This window comes from Megascapheus bottae, chromosome 1, assembly GCF_031878675.1.
Source record: "Megascapheus bottae isolate mThoBot1 chromosome 1, mThoBot2.hap1, whole genome shotgun sequence".
Lineage (NCBI taxonomy): Eukaryota > Metazoa > Chordata > Mammalia > Rodentia > Geomyidae > Megascapheus > Megascapheus bottae.
The window spans coordinates 55666386-55686477 of NC_143509.1; the positions used below are offsets into that span (position 1 = coordinate 55666386).

Here is a 20092-nt window from a genome sequence, read left to right on the forward strand (position 1 = left end):
AAACAGTTCTCCAAATATGTTCAAGTCCCGCACAAGTGAGCATACTACCCTACACAGCAGAAAGACTTTACAGATGGGTCTCAGAGAAGGACCTTGAGATGGGGAAGCTATCCTAGGTTGTCTGAGTGGGCACAGAACAATCATAGGCCTCCTAAAATCAGAGGGCCTTCTCTGCTGTGGTGGGAGGGAGATGTGATTCTGAAGGAGGACCAGACAAATGTACATTGATGGCTTTGAAGAGGGAGGAAGGGAAGACAAGGCAAAGAAGCTAATGGCCTTTAGAAGCTGGAAAAGGTGAGACATGGTGTCTTCCCTAGCGCTCTAAAAAGGACATAGTCCTTCCAATGCTTTGAGTGTAGACACCGAGACTTGTATTACACTTCTAACCTACAGAACTGCAGGATAATAAACTTGGGTGTTCAATTAAAGTGACTCAAATTCATGATAATTTGTTACAACAGCATCAGGAATCTAATGCATAGGAGATAACTTTAGAATGGGCTTTGATTCTCTTTGCATCCATAGAAAAGGAGTTTGTCCCTTCTCAAAGTGAGACACAAGACTTTGAAGTGTTCTGAGCTCAGAAGAGTCTTCAGCCCAACTTCCTCTGTGTAACTGGGGACTAGTGATAATAATCTATTTGACCATCTGTGTATAAAAGTAGACGCCCCTACTTTCGACAGTGACCTACAGAGCCATGTGAAAAATTAGTGAATACAGTATCTTGGTGCTTGAACTCAGAGCCTCAAGCCCTTCCTTGGCTCTGTTTTTTTGTAAACTCAAGGCTAAACTCCACTTCCATCCTTTTGATGGTTAATTGGAGATAAGAGTCTCACAGATTTTCTTGCCCAGTCTGGCTTTGAGTAAAGATCTTCAAATCTCAGTTTCCTGACAAGTTAGGATTCTAGACCTGAGCCATTAGTATTAAACATGGTTGTCCTGTTTGAAGGGCTGAGTTAAGGCAGTGGCAGTACTATATAGACCTTAATGAGACCTTTTTGGGGTACACCATAATGTCCCCTATAATGTCAAATCTCTATATCCTTGATTGGAGTAATAGTTTTGCGCTCTCATTTCGCAGGCCACACAGGGGCAGATTGTGAGTCCTGAGCACTCACTGTATCCTGCTCAGCAACATTTAACTCCCCTGAGAGCTCCTGCGGGTGGAGCCTGCAGGAGCCCCAGAGGGCCTGAGGCACTGTCACCTCTGGCTTTCCCACAGCAGAGCAGAGGGGCTCATCCTCAGCCACTCAGACCCCTGCTGTAACTTCTCCTTTCCCAATCCATATTTGTGCAAGTCGTTCCTTTAGCCCTTTCAGCTCAGTGAGCACCAAGTAAGTGGAAACTGTGTCATCTCTTCAAAGGGGCACTCTGTTGGCTGAGGTGACCTCCCCCTTCCACTGTCTCCACCTCTTTTGGTAAGCACAACCAATGGCTGCCTTTCTACCATGTGATCAAATCCTCAGGTACACACTGCCATCCTCCTTCTATCAGCTGGCTCCTGAGGCTCCAGGGCCAAGGAGCAAAGGTGAACTTCTTTCTCCTTCCTTTCTGAATGCTAAGCAATATCATCACCAGCATGCAGACTGTCACAGACTTACAGTGGGCACTAGCAGGCAGGGCATCTGGCTGACATAGCTAAGTCCCAGCAGGACAGCTACAAAGAAGAGTGCTCCCCAGGGGTCACCAGAGAGACCAGCTGTCTTGCAGGACAACTGGGGACCTCCTGTTGCTCAGTTCTGCTGAGAAGTAGAACACACAGAGGTATGGCAGAGAAGGAAGGGCCTGACTTGTCTTTGGTCCCTCCAGGCCTTAGAGATCAGACTGATATTTCACATGTGACATATCTTGCTTACAGCACACTGCAGCAGAGGTCTAGGGAACTGTCCTTGCCACTTCCTTATATTGAGTGATTGTTGTCCTTAATATACTGTTACCTCTCATTATTACAGTATTTCACCTTGTTATCTGATATATTATATATATGCTTATTTGGTTATTTGAAATAGGATAGGGAAGGGGAGAAAACAAGATGAGGGGTGGGGGTGGGAGGAGGGAAATGGGGATCAAGACATGAGAAAGGGTATCAATGTTTGTAAAGTAATGCACTTTCTATCTGGTGAATATAATATAACCCTTCTATTAATTACAATAAAAATATATGGAAAAGGAAAAAAGATATTAAATGGGTTGTTGTAGGGTTTTCTTAATGGTACAAACAGTAATAAACATTTTGTTTTACAAAAAAGTGCATGTTATACATTATATAATATGTGATATATGCCATATACCATATGTTATTTATGGTGTGGTATACACTATATTACACATATACAATTTTATTAATAATTATATGTAATACAACAGTATCTGTATTATATATTATATATGCTACATAGTTACATTTTTTTTCTGGCTGTTGGTGGCTCATGCCCATAATTCTAACTATTTAGGAAACTGAGATGTGAGGACTGAGGTTCAAAGTGAGTCTTGGTGGCTAAATCTAAAAAGCTTATCTTCAATCACCAAAAAGCCAGAAGTGGCTCATGTAGTAGAGTATCAATTAGCCTTAAGCAAAAAAGCTGAGCAAGGGAACAAGAGTTTAAACCCCAGGACTGCCTCCAGAAACAAACAAAACATAGAGTTCATTCTTTCTTTTGTCATTACTTAGCTATGCTAGGCATTTACATTTTGACATGTGTGTATTTGTATACAGCATATCTTGATTAAGTCATCCACCCTAGCACTCTCTCTCCTCCCTCTCCCCTTCTGAACCCTAAACCAATCTCAACCAGTTTCGCTGTTGTATTTTTGCAATGTACATGGAGTATTTTGACCTCATTCACCCTCTCTCTGCCTCTCAGATCTTAAGCAAACAAAACTGTCTCCTTCTTCATGGGACTGAATATGGCCAGGGCTCCTACCCTAAAGCCAGTGACTAACAGACAAAGCAGTAAAAGAAATATGAAAGGCAGTTTTCCCAAGACTTCTTTTGGTTCTACTCTTCCAATCGAACCCCAACACGCACAGTCTCAGCACTGTCCTCTGTCACATGAAGTTGCGGGGACATGGTCTAGAAATGGATTTCAGTGAGTTAAACTTCATTGGTGAGAGAATGGGTTACTCAGAGGTGTCGGAGGGGAAAGCCAGGGAAAAACTGGAATTTTCAGCTTAGACACATCAGATATGGTCCCAGTCATCTGGGTAGAAGGCAAAAAAGAGAAGAGAAGTATAAACCATTATTTCTTTGGGAAGTTGTGGAACCAGATGGGCCTGCTATTGGTTGCCTGGGGGAAGGGCCTAGCAGCGACCAGGAGGAGAAACTGAGGAAAGAGAGGATAAGGACAGGAGACAATATTAGTACCTGTAAAGAAAAAAAATCTACGGATGGAACTAGTATCAGGGCCTTGACCCTTCTAACACCCCTGGAGAGGATCATGTTGCAAAAACAGCCTACATGCAGCAGACAGAGATAACAGATCTGGGACCAAGGGCCAGGCAGGGAAATTAGCATTTTCTGCCTCTAGTATGACACACATGGGCTGTCATAAGGGAGGTGAACTATCCAAGTGGGCTAAGCATCCAATAATCAATTTGATCATTTTCTAAGTATCTTGGTCAAGGTTGGTGGCAAAGCCAGAAACCAGGCTCCAGTCTTTTACTCCAAGACATTTAGTTACTGCAACGCTCCTCACTATGATCTCTTCCTAAGGCTCTCTTCAAAAGCACTGAATTTGTACAACTGCTTAAAGGAAATTTAAAAAACAATTTATAAAAAGAATTATCCTGGGGGCTGGGAGTTTCGCCTAGTGGTAGAGTGCTTGCCTAGCATGCATGAAGACCTGGGTTCAATTCCTCAGTACCACATACATAGAAAAAAGCCAGCACTGGTGCTGTGGCTCAAGTGGTAGAGCTCTAGCCTTGAGAAAACCAAGGGCAGTGGTCAGGCACTGAGCCCAAGCCCAAGACTGGCAAAAAAAAAAAAAAAAAAAGATGGCTACTCTTAAAATAAATGAAAAAAAAAAAAAGAATTATCCTGTATAAACAGCACCATGAGGCCAATGTCAAAGGTCAAAATGAACTTCTGCTTTCCCTTATCAACCTTGAACATTTTCACCTGCTTCCTTTGCAGAGAAGTGAAAACAGCTCTAGAAGATTGGTTTTCTACTCAACATAAAGATTATCATTCAGTTGAATTACATTTATTATTCAAGTGCATCACTGTTATCTATTTTGCTTCCCTTTTTTTTCTTCCCTGCTGGGACAGGGGCTTGAACTCAAGCTCTTGTTTAGCTTTTTTGCTTAAGGCTGATGCTTTTATCACTTGAGCACCATTCTACTTCTAGCCTTTGCTGGCTGATTCGAGATAAGAGAGTTTCATGGCCTTTTCTGCCTGGGCTAGCCTTGAACCACAATCTACAGATCTCAGCCTCCCAGTAGCTAGGATTAGGCATAAGTCACCAGAGCCCAGCTGCTTTACTTAATCTTATTCAGTGGTATGGTAGCTTTAAAAATGCCTTATCACTAGTTTTCTCATTGTGAACGCACTATCATTTGTCAAAGGCACTATCAAATAAAACTTTGTGGGCTAGTGAGGAAAACTATTCTCACTCTCATTCATCATACTCTGGTATATAATTTGCCTTGATAAGGAAGGGGGCTGCACATTTCAAAGTGGCTAGCTCACATCTGGTCAATTACAGACACAGCTGGTACTGATGAAGAGGACGGTAGAGCAGCCCTCTGAAGTCTGCAATCGGTACTTTGTAGTTGGGAGGGTTTGCTCTGTGAAGATTCAGCCTCTATTTTTCTTTTTTTAGTTTCTTATAGTGTTAGGCATTACAGAGTACATCAAAAACCTAATATTATTTTCTCCTGATGCAGAATTACACTGAAAAAAAAAAAGGTGTGTATACATATATGTGTGTATGTGTAGGGGAGAAAGATTGATAGATGAAAAAGAGATTTAGAAAACTGCTGGCAGGTAGAGGTGCCTTTGAATCTCTGGATTTCAGATTAAGGGGAAGAGGAAAGCACAGAGCTGAACTTCATGGCATTTCAGAACTCCTGTCCTGGAAAAAGTCTGTCGGACAGACAGGAAAGAGCAGCTTCAGAGCTTGGCTGGCTCCTGTCAGAGCTGGATCAAGCCCAACCTGTTGTCTACAGCACTGAGCAGAGTCCTCCTGCCCACAGGATTTTATTAGTGGGCTGAGCACGCACAGCACAGAATCTATCTTTGATTACTGTGCTAGCAAGAGGAGCATTTGGGGCTAGACCTGAGAGACAGAGTTATAATGCGTTCATTCTTCAAGTCCTCACTGCGCTAGACTCGCTAGTACAGAAAGCCTTGCCAGAAGGGGTGCTGAGCACAGGCACAGTTAGACCTTAGGCATAGGCAGCTCATGCAAATCTATGTCCAGTGCATGCAGGTCATGTGCCTTTAGCAAGTCATCTCATCTCTCTGACTGCTTCCTTGTCTATAAAATGAAGAAAATATAACTTAGTAGTATCAAGGCATTGAACTTGAACCCACTCCACAGTAAGTCACCATCGTTATTTTTGGAAGCTGACTACAAACCTAAGTCAACAGTATCACAGGCTTGCTCAATGTCTCCAGGCCAGCGGCGTTTGCCGCCTAAGCCCATGCTTTCTCCTCTGTGCTGTGCCCCTTCCGCAGCCTGAAGAAGTTTTCCTCAGGCCAGCCAAGCCATCCCAGCAACAATCCCCAGGAGAGCACAAGGAAGAGGACCACCAAGGAGTAACAAGGATCCCAGGCCATGGCCCACGGTCTCCAAGGCATCCTTTCAGGTCTCACGGTGGAAGCTTGGGTTCAGTTTCACTAAGGGACAGTTCCTTTACCCCCACCAGGGAAGAAAGCATGCAGGAAAAGCAAAGGAACCCAGATGTGCTATACAACTATGTGGAGAATAAACTAGACTTGTTTGTGAAATTTGGGGCAGGGACTTAGGGTTACCTTTTTGTTTTAAATTATCTTTAACATTTTAAAGTGTAAAATTCTGGGGTATTATAAGGCCATATAGTATGACATTAAATGAAAGGACCTCCAAGATATAGAAACAAAAGCTGTATAATGAATGATTGTTGTCTTTAATGTACTATGTTATCTCTCATCTCTTTTGCTGTCCCTTGGTTATCTCATATTGTTACAGTATTTCACCTTGTTATCTAATATATTGTATATATGCATATTTGGTTATTTGAAATTGGATAGGGAAGGAGGGAAAACAAGATGAGGGGTGGGGGTAGGGGGAGGAAATGGTGACCAAGACATGAGAAAGGGTATCAATGTATGTGAAGTAATGCACCTTCTATCTAATGAATATAATGTAACCCTTCTATTAATTACAATAAAATATATGGAGAAAAAATTCTGGGGCATTAAGTACATTCACTTTGTTGTGCAATCATTCCTACAATCCATCTCTAGAACTTTTTTTATCTTGCAAAACTGAAAGTCTCCACTCATTGGGCAGTTATTCCCATTGTCACTGGTCCCTGGAACTCACCAATCAATGTTTTGCCTCAGTAAGGTCTACTCTTCAAAATATCTCATGCAAGTCGAATAATACAGTACTTCCCTTTTTGTAGCTAGTTTATTTCACTTAGCATCATGCCCCCAAGGGTTGTCCATGATATAGCAGGGTGTTAGATTTTCCTTTCTTTCTAAGGCTAAGTAATATTTCCTCAGTATGTGCATTTTAAAGCCAAGTTTATTCCTCTGTATATACATGTCATACCATTTATTCCTTCATCTGTCCATGGATATTTGATATAACTGTGTTTCTGCTTTCAAGATTTTGGGATACATACTTATATATAGAAAGAGATATAATTGCTAGCTCACTTGACAAGTCTAGTTTTATACTGTTCTCTATAGCAGCTGTACCATGTTGTTTTCATACCAGTAAGGCACCAGGGCTCCAGTTTCTCTATATCCTAAACAATATTTTTCTGTCTATCTGTCTGTCACCATGTCATTAATAGCCAGGTGTGTGAAGTAGTTTCTCACTGAGGCTTTGATTATTTGTATTTCCCTAATGACCAGCGTTGGTAGACATCTTTTCGTGTGCTTATTGGTCATTTGTGTATCTTCTTTGGAGAAATGTCTTATCTATTACTCCACTATTCTTTTTTATTATTAAGTATCTTTTACTGTTATTATAAAGTTAATATATATATATATAGGGGGATTACTGTTTCATAAATCAGGTAAAGAGTACATTTCTTTTCAGACAATGTCATTCCTTCCTTTACTCTCAGTTTTCCCTCCTGTCCCTGTCCCTGCTCACAAGTTAATGTAGTCTCAACTGAGTGCCAATGCTGTGTTTGTTCAACCTTTGTTCTTCCATTTCTGTGTCCCCATCTCCCCATCCAAAAGACAAATAAATGAACAAACGACAAAAGGAAAAGAAGAAAAAAAATCTTTTCACTCCAGTTGTTTACACTTTTTTCTGTTGAGTTGAAGGAGGTGTGTATGTGTGTGTGTGTGTGTGTGTGTGTGTGTGTGTGTGTGTGTGTGTGTATCAATCCTTTTTCTTCTTGACTTTCTGGGATTGCTTAACCAATAAAGCAAAAGTTCTCAATTCTCATAGGACATCAGACCTAAGGGATTGATTAGGCCCTGAATTAATTGGTCTGGGACAGGCTGTATTTAAAAAAAAATCTCCTTGAGGTGGATGAACAACCTACCCAGAGGTGAAAGTCACAACTGTCCCTCCACAGGAGGGAAGGCCACCATCACTTGCTGCTGAGGAGAGGGGTAACCATGAAAAGGAATGACTGGATTCCAGAGGGCCCAGCCCTGGTCAAGTCCTCAAATGTTTGGGAGGTAGGAGAGTGACAGGAAAGGCAGACCTCCACCCTAACTTGGCTGCATAGCCCTGATCTTTCTGAATCATGCTGACCCCAGAGAAGGCCCAGGCAGGGGGACACTAGAGCCCTAAAGCCACCTTGACTATTATTAGTGCAGGAGCAGAATGATCAGAGCACAAGGAAGGTGCTGTTCCTGTTCTAGAATGAGACAGAACAGCAGCCAGCGTCATCACCACAGCTGCTTCTGCCATCTAGTGGAGAGAGGCAGGAAGCTAGGCTTAGGAGAACCGGCTGAAGGGCTATCAGATGCAGAATACTTTCCGAGCATTTAATAAGCTAGTGGTAACTATTAGGAAGTCTGCATGGGTCTCCTGGTGACCCTTTGTCCTTGCCTTCAACAGAACCAGCAGAACCAGATACCTATTTTCCTCCTTACTCATAAAAGTCTACCACAGATTGGACACAAATCTGATCAGGTACAAAAAGGCAGCTTAGAACTAAGACCTGGCTTTGTATGCCTCCTTAACTAGACCTTTGGCCCGAGTATTGGCATTGCTGACCAAATCCCAAGCAGCTGCTAATCTGGAAACCACCTTTGGGGAATGCTAAGTAATTCCATTTCACAGGTGTGAGGAAAAGTAACTAGTCCAACTTGTGGAATAATTTAGTCCTTCAAGATAGATAAATGAGTGGAGGCCTTCCAACCCCAGCAGGACAGAAGGTGGGGGGCAGGCTCCTGCCCCTCCATGCTGCTGGTAGCTCCTCAGTTTGCTTCTCCTCCTGTCAGGTGGTAGTGGTATGGATGGTGGCAGAGAGCCAGCAGGCTCTGTGGAGGACAGAGTGAGCCAGTGGAGAAGTGAGGAAATAGAGGAATCTAGGCCAGTCTTGGCTATAGGTAGAAAAGGGTTTTTTGTTTTTCCTTGAACATGGAATGAAATGCTGGGAAACCTGGATGAAATCTTAGAGACCATCTAGTTTGACTTTTTTTTTTAATGGTGCTAGGGTCTTGAACTCAGTGCTTCATGCTTGCCAGCCCTTTTGTACTTTATTTTTCAGATGAGGTCCTCTGCTTTTTGCCCGGGCTGGCCTTGTGCTACAATCCTCCAACTTCTGCCACCTGATTAGCTGGGATTACAGGCAAAAACCACTATGCTTGGTGCTAATCTTCATAGTTAAGATGAGATGGACTCAGAAAGGTCCAGCAACACCCCACGCCACACAGCTACTGGTAACCCTTTCTCTTCACTCAGTCCCAGAGAAATCCCATGCGGTCACCAGGGCTCACAAGCCAGATGAGGTCAGCGCTGCCCTCCCCCTCCGTCTCCCCTACCTTTCACCAAGGGGAAAAAGCAGTCCATCTCCACGCTGCTGCGGGAATGCGAGATGCACAGGGCACTGCTGGGGACCAGGCCCTCCTGTGGGGGGCTGCGCTCTGTGGTGCGGACCAGACACCAGCCAGGCCGTTCGCTCGGCCGCTCCAGCAGCTCCACCGTCTGGCCCACCTGGATGCTCAGCTCGCTGCTGTGGCCTGCGCTGAAGTCCTGGAGGACCACGGTCAGCTCACATCCGCCAGAGAGCTTGGGTGGGGAAGCAGGAGGGGAAATGTGGGGACGGTGGGGAGGGGAGCCAAAGGATGTGAGAGAGCAGAGGGGCGGGGAAGGAGGAAGAAAAAAAAAAAGGGTAAAGATGGGATTTCAGGGGAGAGAAGGTAGGAGTTGGAAAAAAAGAAGGGAAAGAGAGAGACAGAGAGAGTTGGGTATGGAAAGAAAAGAAAAAGAAGTCATTAGCTCGGTGCCATTCAGTCCCTCACGACGTCCAGCCAGCCTGGAGCCTGCCCAGGACTGGGGCTTTCATTCCAATTCCTTCTTGCCTCTTTAGAGTTCTTAACATACTCCTCAGCCAGGCTTGCAGCCAGCAGTGCTTCAAGCCCTTCCATTGCATCCCCTTCCCTTCCTCCACCCCGTCCCACTTCAACTGCTCAGACTCCAACTTAGCAGACTCCAGCTCACTCTCTTGACTACCTCCCTCCCTCCCAAGCCAGTCCCATCCCATCCGCACCCCTCGCCAGAGCCACTAGCCAACAAACAGAGGCTGCAAGCATCCCCTCAAAGTAGGGGGCTTCAACTCCAAAGAGGGGAGCAAAACCCTAACTCGGGGGGGGGGAGAGCTGTGCCTTTGGCTGGGCCACTGGGGGCCATGGAAGAATGGGAAAGGAAGAGGGAAGCAGCTAGGTTTAGGAGGCTGGAGTTTCCTGCTGTACAGGAACTTAACCTCTGAACTTCATCCCAAAGGGTAGTTCACAAGGACCGTGTATGCTGTCTCTGTGAAGCTGGACTTTAGTTTCTGCTGCTCTGATTTAGGACTTTGGGCCTTCTCTGTTTGCACAGCAGTTCATTCTAACCAGCTATAGCTAGTTCACATGCATCCCGGGACAGGAAACCTCTGTTGACTACAGGGCAGGGGTGCCATAATGGGTAGGACAGTTCTATGGGGCCCCAAACTACCTTCATTCAGGACACTGAGACATTTGCTCTACAGGGACCTGAATATCAGTCAAAGTGGGCCGGAAATGATTAAAAGGACGAGACAGACTGATGCTGTCAATTTGCATCAGGGTGAGCCTCTACAGCAGGGCAACAAATTAGAGTCTGAGCCAGCTCATCCCAAGGGCAGACGTGGTGCTGCTAATGGGAGACACCAGAAAAGGAAATTTATGGAACCGAAGGAAGGGGATGGTGGATGGAAGGCAGGGTGCATGTTTGTTTTGTCCATTTTGCTTCTCTGGCCTCATTTGATAGTGAAAGTTATTATTGTTGCTTTGCTGGTAGCAGGGTTTGAACTCAGAGCCATGTATTCTTGATTTGTATTCTTCCTCATGGCTGGTGCTCTACCATTTGAGTCATGCCTCCAGCCTGACTTTTTGCTGGATAATTAGAACTGGAGTAAAATGCTGGCCTAGATGACCATGAAGGTTCCTTCTGAGAGGAAGGCTTTATGTCACTGAGCTCAGTGGAGCTGCTTCTCTGTTTCACGTCAGATAATGTGGCTCTCTCCTGGGGCCAAGCGCACGCATGGTCAGAAACACATGTGAGTCTAGGGGTGGCTGTGCTCTATCTGTGACTGTTGAGGCAGAGAACAGGGGGCTTGAGGATCTGACTTCAAATAGCCTTGCCTCCCAGAGAAAGTAGGGAAAGTTCTCCTCTCTTAGGAAGGGTAAGGTTGGAAAGGAGGGGAAGAGAAGAGGATAAAAACCTAGACTTTGCCAGTAATTCAAAATTAAGGGCTGGGGCTGAACTGGGTGGATGTTACTTAGAATGTTCAAGACTCTTGAGTTCTTCCCTAACACTGCAAAGCCAACTCCTCCTCACACAAAAAAGAAAAGAAACAATATATGGCTGGAGGCATGGCTCACGTAGTACAGTGCTTAGCTAGCAAGCAAGGATCTGAGTTCAAATCCCAGAACCAGACCATAAGACCAAACCCAAACAAAAACTTAAGTCCTGTGATCCAGTGCCTGGAGAGAAGTACCACTAGATGGCAGTGTTGTCTCCTACAAACTGCCCAGTCTATGCAGACGGCTGGAAGGGAGGAGGATCAATAGGCAATTTCTTCCTAGCTCACACCTAACCACATTCAAGAAAAGATCCAGCCAAGAAAACCATGATGACTCAAACAGAATGAATTTCCTGGTATGCTTCACTTTAATGACTTAGTCAAAAGGATTTACTACTTCAGGTCTTACCCAAGGTGTGAAGAGAATTCCAGTGAAGCTATCAGGTAGGGGCCTGAGGAAAAATGAATAAGCCTATGCAGACAGATCTGCCACCAGTTGCTTCTCATCTCCTCCTTCCTCATCATTTCCTCTATCCTCAGGCTCTCCACAGGTCAAGAAGGAGGTGTGACAGTGCTCAGGAAACTCAGAGGTCAAGCTTGATTATCTTGGGAACTCAGGGCTGAAGTCAGCTCAGACTTGGGGGTTGAGATCAAGGGCAGAGAGTTCTAAAGATCTAGGCACACTGAAAAGACTTTTTGCTTTCAATTCTCAAAAGCAATTCTGTCATGCTGTGAATTTTGAACCTTCTTGACTGTGGTGACTCACACCTAATGAAAGTTAATTCCTATCTTGGTACTGGTGGATCACACTTAAGTAATCCTAGCTACTTAGGAGGTTGATATTTGAGGACTGAGGTTCAAAGCCAGCCTGGCAGGAAAGTCTCTGAGACTCTTATCCTCACTGAAGTACCAAAAAAACCAGAAGTGAAGTGAAGCTGTGGTTCAAGTGGTAGAGCATTAGCTTTGAACAAAAGAAGCTCAGGGACAGAGTTCAAGCCCTATGACCAGCACACACACACACACACACACACACACACACACACACACACACACCAACCACAATCCAACTTTCCTTCTCAAATGCTGTCATTATGTCTTAAAAGTGCACATTGTTATTTCTTTCTTTCTTTCTTTCTTTCTTTCTTTCTTTCTTTCTTTCTTTCTTTTCTGTCTGTCTGTCTGTCTGTCTTTATTGTCTGTGCTTGGTAGCATGTATCAGGCATCTTTATTGTACCTTCTTCCTCTTTCTTTAGTAGTAGGACTAGCAAATGCCTCCCCACTCAGCCAGTGTCTCCCCTTACAGCCCTTCCTATATCCTTTACAATGACATGGTCTGAAAGCTACCATTTCTCTGCTGGAGCTCCCAGGAATTTGAAGCATGTTTACATTTATGATGGAAAAAAATGTTGTAAGCAATATCTTTGTTTTGCTGTTTTTATCTCCCTGCCTCACCCGTGTCCTGATGTCTCCACCAATGTACTTGGTGTATTAATCTAAATCTACTACTTTCTCTTGTTTTGTGACTGTAAGGGCTTGTCTAACCTCTTCCACAAAGATGTATGTTGCTCAGGGGCTGGCCACTTACATTTGACTTGAAATAATCTCTGATTCTTTTGGGAACAAGATGAGTTTTGTATTGTCCTCTGTGTGTTTTCCAGTTTTTTTTTTTTTTTGCCAGTCCTGGGCTTGAGCTCAGGGCCTGAGCATTGTCCTTGGACTTTCTCAAGGCTAGAGCTCTACCACTTGAGCCTCAGCACCACTTCTGGCTTTTTTCTATATATGTGGTACCGAGGAATCGAACCCGGGTCTTTATGCATGCTAGGCAAGCACTTTAACCACTGGGCCAAACTCCTGGCCCTGTTTTCCAGTTTTTTTCTTTTTTTTTGGTTGTTTCTTTAGTAGATTTATTTTTTTTATTTTTTTTAATTGTAATTAGTAAAAGGGTTACATGATATTTGCCAGATAGAAGGTGCATTAATTCACATACATTGATACCCTTTCACATGTCTTGGTACCCGTTTCCCTCCCCCTCCACACCCCCCACTCGTCTTGGTTTTCCCCCCTTCCCTATCAAATATCCAAATACAAATAAATTCAATATATCAGATAACAAAGTGAGATACTATACCAGTATGAGATAACCAAGGGACAGCAAAGGAGATGTGTTTTCCAGTTTTTATTTGTTGTGAGCAGAGCTTTCCTTCTTAAACCACCCTATGTTGCCTGATAAAATTTATAGCTTGCCTCTCCTTTTTCTTTTGCTTCATCACCACTGGACAGAGATAAGGAGCTGCAAAACCACTCTCCACATCTCCCCCGTGTCTATCGGCTGAATTATATTTATGTGGGTTTTTTTTGTGCTGGTACTGGGACTGGACTCAAGAGCTTTGTGCTTTTGCTTGCTCAGATGGTGGTCTACCACTTGGGCCACATTTCCACTTCCAGCTGTTTGCAGATTAACTGGGGATAAGCCTCATGGACTTTTCTGTTCAGGCTACCTTTAAGAGGTGGCTCTCATATCTTGGCATTTTGAGTACCAGGGCTTGGGCATGAGTCACCAACGCCCTGCTGGTGTGTGTTTGGATCCCTTGAGCCCTTCCAGAGTAGATCCATTTCCAGCCCAGGTGGCACAGCTGTCTTAAGCCCAACCTCCTCTCCACCTCCCAGATATGACATAAGTTATTTTTAATAGCCAATTCATTCCTTCTCAGATCTGAGCATGTGGGGCCTTTTTTCTCACCCATCTCTACCCACACGTCTTCTCCTTTCTGTGGCTGTGCATGCAGATGATGCAGGATCGGGATTCTCACATCCCAGTTTCCTAGCCCTCACTGCATGCTTCAGCCACCTGCTCTTTCTCTTGATATTGGTGCTCTTTCCACAAATAGTGTGTGGGGCACAGTCACCTCCATCTGACCTGGAGATTTCACTTCTGAGTTATGCCACCCAGATTTTAAACACAGCTAACAAGGGGGCTGGCTATTCTCATTTTAAATGTCTTTCTATTCATCATGGAGCTGAGTTCCATTAAGCAATTAGCCCTCTTCAACTGTTCTCAAGATAGAAACCCTACTGAGTCCACTCCACTCAGCTTTTCTCTCCTCTAGCAGGGTCCCCACATTCTCTAATATCACCCCCATGTTTTGTTCTGTGTTTTCCTGAGGCATCCTTGGTCTGATTGACAGGGCACGCTCTGCTGTCATTGGTGGTGTGCAGGAAAAGGTTTCCTTCTTCCCTTTGCCAACCCACAGAGATCCCCTGGACTCCTGGACCCCAGGAAGCTATTACACCCTGCTCAAAATGTCAAGGTTTTAAATTATATATGCATATATTACTATATGCTCTGCATATTTAACTTTTAATCATGTAAATTCTCCATCAGGTTCTAAGACCAAGCTCCTTCCTACCCAGGGGAACGCTGAGTTGTTAGTCCTGAGTCTCAGCATAAAGTCAGCTGCGTTTCTGATTCTTCTCTAACTTCATCCTCCATTTCTGGAATCTTCTCTCGTCTTATTCCCTTCACTGTCTGAGTCCCTGTCTGATCTTTCATGGCTCAGTTCTGGCTCCTTTCCTGAAAGCTTGTTAGACATTTTTTTGCTTGGCTCTCTAGAACCCTGTTTTCTGATACTAATTGTCTACTTGGATTTCCTCCAGCTGTCTGTGGCAAGCTGCCATCTAACTCCTTGCTCATGTTTTCTCAGCCTTTCTTTAGTGGGTCCTGGCTATTTCTGAAGGGGTCTGTTTCCCCTGCTGACCAATCCCTGGCTGGACTTGGCTTCCTCTACCTTCTGATTATCTCTCAGCGTTCAAGAGGCTCAAGAAGGAGCTCCTCCCACCAACCCACTTTCCAGCTCTGCTCTTCTCTCAGGGAGACCTCTTAACAGCTCACAGGACATCATCTACATTTTCAAAGTTCTTAAAGAGTCCCCAGAAACATTTGTTTTCATTTAGATCTATTTTGACTTGCAGAGTATTTTGAGATTAATGGAGCCCCTTTTCGTATAAAGTGAGAATTATATCACTCCTAAGAATGTCCCTATACTGTAAAGAACACAAGTATTCCCCGATACTTTCCATTGAGCTAGGACAAACCCCCAGTCCAGTGTTCACCTGCCTGCTGCTACTCCAGGCCCGGTGTGCCTATGCCTTCCTGTTTTCAGCAGCAGCTGGGGGGTGGAGAACTACATGGAATCTGGGGCCCTCACCCTCTGTGGCTGCAGCAGGGAACTCAGTCTCCTTATCTCTGCTTCTACATTTGTAGAAAAGGATAGGAACAGTATTACTTTATAGGTTGTTAGGAAGATTAAATGAGACAATAATCAAAGCATTGGACAGTATTTTGAGAAGCATAAGCTCTCAATATTTGTCTAAAAATAAATTATTTGTCTAAAAATAAATCTTAGAAGTATTATTATTTAAATTTGGAAAGAAAGAAACAGAAAACATAAAATACATTTTGGTGGCATACTTTCTGGGAATAGACTCTTCAAACTGTACATATGCAGATACGTTTTATGTAAATGATCCAGTTTCCCTCTTTTTATTAGACCTAATAGAGCCTTGTCCTATCCCAAGCCATTTAAAGAGCCAGCCTTACAGCTGTGTGTGGCAGGTCCCACAAGTCAGCACATACATCCCTGCTAAGTATGAAAGGATGATAGGCTCCAGGGTCCCTTTAAGGAGAATGTGGATTTTCTCATGTCTCTTCACTCACATTGCTTTCCAGAAGCCTCCATGTAAAGAAGCACCCATTTCCCAGGAGTCTGACACCTGCTCCTGAGCCTGCTCATAACCATGAACATCTATTTCTGATATTGCTGTGCCAGGGATCTGATATGATACAGAAATCATGTGTAGTTGTGCCCATCAGATAAGGCTGAAGTTAACAGGCTGCCTGCCTACTAACTTCCACACCAGCTCTCCACCAGCTGAGACACAGAGTCCCCAGAAATTAATGTCTACCTAGGAATGGTCACCTGGGAGTCTAGAGCTGGGCCTAGAAAAGTGTGAAGTTGGAGCATGTTTATTTGGCATGGTTTCAAGGGCACTGATTAATCCTATTTACTCCTGTACAAACAATGCCCTCTGCCAGGCATTATGGCATATGCCTGTCATTCCAACACTTGGAAGACCAAGGCAGGAGGATTGTAAGTTCAAAGCCAGGTTGGGTTACATGGCAAGAAACTCTGTTTCAAAAACAAACAGACCAACAAGTGAACAAAACCCTTTTCTACTCATACTCTATCCCTGAAATACTGGGAAACTTGGTTGAGCTCTCCAGAAATTAGGTCTCTTTACTAGAGTATGGTGATGTGCTTTCTTTTGATTATAGCTTTTGAGGCAAACAAACAAAGCAATGTCTAGGTGTTGGTGATTCCGGGGATTTCAGTGCGTACATTGGTAATGCAAGGAGTTGCCAGGTCCATTTAGGAGTCTAAAGCTTCCAGTGTGCTTTCCTTTTGTCCACTGGAGCTAGAACTCCACTGCTGCCAACAGCTAGGAGCCCTGTGTTCTTGTAGGTCTTGTGAATTGCACCGCCATGAATGGTGGGGAGAATGAAGGAGTGAGAACAGGGAAGTCTCACATGTGCCACTGGGCAAATCCCTTCTTCTCTCCATGCCCAATTCCTAATTCTTTTTATTTTTTACTTTTTATTTGCTAGTCCTGGGGCTTGAACTCAGGGCCTGAGTACTGTCCTTGGGCTTCCTCAAGGCTATATCATTCTACCACTTGAGCCATAGCACCACTTCCAGCTTTTTCTGTGTATGTAGCACCAAGGAATTGAACCCAGGGCTTTGTTCAGGCTAGGCGAGCACTTTACCAGTAGGCCATGCTCCCAGCCAAATTTCTAATTCTTAAGGTGAGTAGGTTCGATTTCAGACTACTCTAGTTTTAGTTTTAGACTGAATCTAGCACTTTCTATAGTCACTCTCTAATACAGCTATATTTACTTTTTTTTCTTCCTGAACCAGTACTGAGGCTTGAACTCAGGGATTTGAGCTCTTGTTTGTCTGTCAAGGCTACTGTTTGAGCCATACTTTCACTTTTGGCTTTCTGCTGGTTGATTGGAGATGAGAGTTTCACGGATTTGTCTGCCTGAACTGGCTTCAAACTTTAATACTGAAATCTCTGGAGTAGATAGTATTAAAGGGGACAGCCACCTGCATATTTAGTTTTCTTGAGTGCTTATTTGTTTGCTATTTGTTGCTCATCAAACCAGGAGTCCAGGGAAGCAGAAACCATCTTGCTCTATCTCCGATCATATCTCCTAGATCTACAGCAGTGCCTGGCACATAGCACAAGTGACCATGCCATGTATTATCGCTTGACCAGTAACAGGAATTTGGCTATAATACTTGTATGATCTCTCTTTGTCTGGTTTCCCACTCAGTCATATTACTGTCTTCCATGTCTCACAGGTTTTTCTGAGTTCCCTTTCAAAAAATTATCTTTCCTTTTTGTTACTTGACAGTAGTTCACACTAACCCATAAACCTGACAAAAAAGACAAAAGGGTGAGGGAAGATATAAAAGGAGAATGGGGAGCTGGGAGTTTGGCCTAGTGGTAGAGTGCTTGCCTAGCATGCACGAAGACCTGGGTTCGATTCCTTGGTACCACATACTTAGAAAAAGCCAGAAGTGGTGCTGAGGCTCAAGTGGTAGAGTTCTAGCCTTGAGAAAAATCCAAGGACAGTGCTCAGGCCCTGAGCTCAAGCCCAGGACTGGCAAAAAAAAAAAAAAAAAAAAAAAAAAAGAGAATGGGAAGTAGAAGGGATGAAAGAAATCAGTAGTTTTTGAATGACAGAAAGTAGCTGTAAGGGTGCATTTGGCTTGGTAGAAGCTGAAATGCAGTTTCCCGCCCATTAGCCTGGCGCAGCCTTCTGGCAGACTTAAGGAGTGGAAGAAGCAGGCAGTACTGGGGTAAAGGACGGAAAGTCCTATAAGTGGGGCTAAAGCAGGGATTGTGGGTTGGAAGTCTGCAAAGACTAAGAACCCTCCTCTGCCCAGTGTGCCCTGTCCTGAAAAGTGGAAACTCTGGGGCCAGGAGTGTGGCCTAGTTGTAGAGTGCTTGTCTAGTATGCACGGAGCTCTATGTTTGATTCTTCAGTACCACATATACAGAAAAAGCTGGAAGTGGTGCTGTAGCTCAAGTGGTAGAGTACTATCCCTGAGAAAGCTCAAGGACAGTGCCCTAGTCCTGAGTTCAAGACCCAGGACTGTCAAAAAAAAGTTGAAGTTCTGTGAGGGCCTAGATCCAGAATGGGGAGATAGGTGGCTGGAATAGAAGCAGCTAAATAGAAACATTTTAGGCAGATTTTATGATTACTGATTGGAGAAGCCACAAAAATGCAGATACTAAAATACTGATGTCCAAACAGAGATTTCCCCACCCAAGCTCTCCAATGCCTCTCAGACCACACTGCAGCTCAGTTAGCCTCTGCATTCTGTAACTTGATTCTTATTTCACAGATAAGGAAAATAAAATTAGAACAAAGGAAAGAACTTGCCTAGGAAAGCGATTGTCTGGAGGAGAGTGCATAATGTTTCCATTCAGGAAACATGTGTTTGGGTAAATAAATTAGTAGGTTTGACATTATTCAGATGAGATTGGGCACATTCAGTGTGGTACGGCTGTAGGCGGTTTGACATTTTCAGTCCTCTAAACTCATTCAGTAGAGAAACTAAGTTGGTAGAAGAGCTAGAACTTGACTCAGAATTTCAAGTTCAATGCCTGGAACCCTCCTCTGGAGGCCTTGCTAGATGAATGGTTGCATTAATCTGGTGGAGTGAGGGAAGGCTTTGGGCCCATGCTTATAGCCATGGCACTGGTTCATGCATTGAGTGACACCATGAACACGCTCTGCTTGGGCATATGGACTGATGTCAGTGTGGAAAGAGGATTTTCAAAGTTATCAACATGGCTGCAGGGGCCTCAGAGCTGGGAGAGGCAGCTAAGGGCACAGAAGAATCCAGAAGTTGTTCTAGTTTTGCTAAGTTTTAAAAACTTCTTTTGGTACCTATACTGGGGTTTGAACTCAGAGACTAACACTCTTGCTTCTCTTTTTTGCTCAAAGCTGGCACTCTACTATTTGAGCCGCTCTACTCTACATCTGGCTTTTTGCTGGTTACTTGGAGATAAGAGTTTAATGGGCTGGCTTCCAACAGCAGTTCTTTGATTTTAGCCTTCTGAGTAGCTAGGATTGATTATAGGCGTGAACTACAGGTGCTAGGCTTAAGAACATTCTTGTGTTTGCCATTTCCATGTGTTGTTCTTAGTCTGCCCTCCAGGTTGCTGCAGAATTTCTTTCTTCCGTGGAGCTTCATGTATGTGAAAACTAGAATAAGAATCCCTAAAGTCTTCTCTTTTCTAAAATGTTTCTTTACATGGCTCTTAAATGTATAGTTTTTGGTATTTCTATCTTATTCTATTCTTCAGAATTAACCTATGATTCTAATTTGCAGGGGCTTCTGTAGCCAGCCCTTTCCCATTCGGCAGACAGAAGTTTTAAACTCACAGATTCTTCTATTATTGTTCAATTAGATTTTCTAGCTAAGGTGTGGTGTCTTGTTCTTTGCTGTGACACAATGGTGAATCCTCAGCTTTGTGTCCTTTGTAAACCTAAAGTGGGAATTCCATGGATTCACCCATCTGGGAGACAAAAATAATGGAGAAGATAGGATCTCAGAGACATAATCCAGCAGCAAAAAACATCTAACAGAGGGAGACAGACACACCAGAAGCCAGAACTATCCCATGTTACTCAAGGACATAATTAACTGGAAGGGTGAAAGTTACCAGGTTTCAGAGTTGGCTCAATTTGCTGCTCCTTCAGGGATTCAGGGAGAATCTTTCAAAGATTGGCAGGCGTTCTCTAGCAAGGGAAGAGGAACTACAAACCCAGGCAACACTGCTCTTTATCTCTAGA

General features: G+C 43.9%; 1 protein-coding gene across 13 annotated transcripts in view; it reads right to left on the reverse strand.

Moving 5' to 3' along the window:
- Positions 1 to 20092, reverse strand: part of Kalrn (kalirin RhoGEF kinase) — a 598249-nt gene that overhangs the window by 108080 nt on the left and 470077 nt on the right. For all 13 annotated transcript variants that reach the window (XM_090345067.1, XM_090345058.1, XM_090345042.1 and 10 more), the window contains exon 34: positions 9164 to 9410. In XM_090345067.1, coding sequence (XP_090201193.1) covers positions 9164 to 9410 — 247 coding nt within the window. The remainder of the gene's footprint in view (positions 1 to 9163; positions 9411 to 20092) is intronic.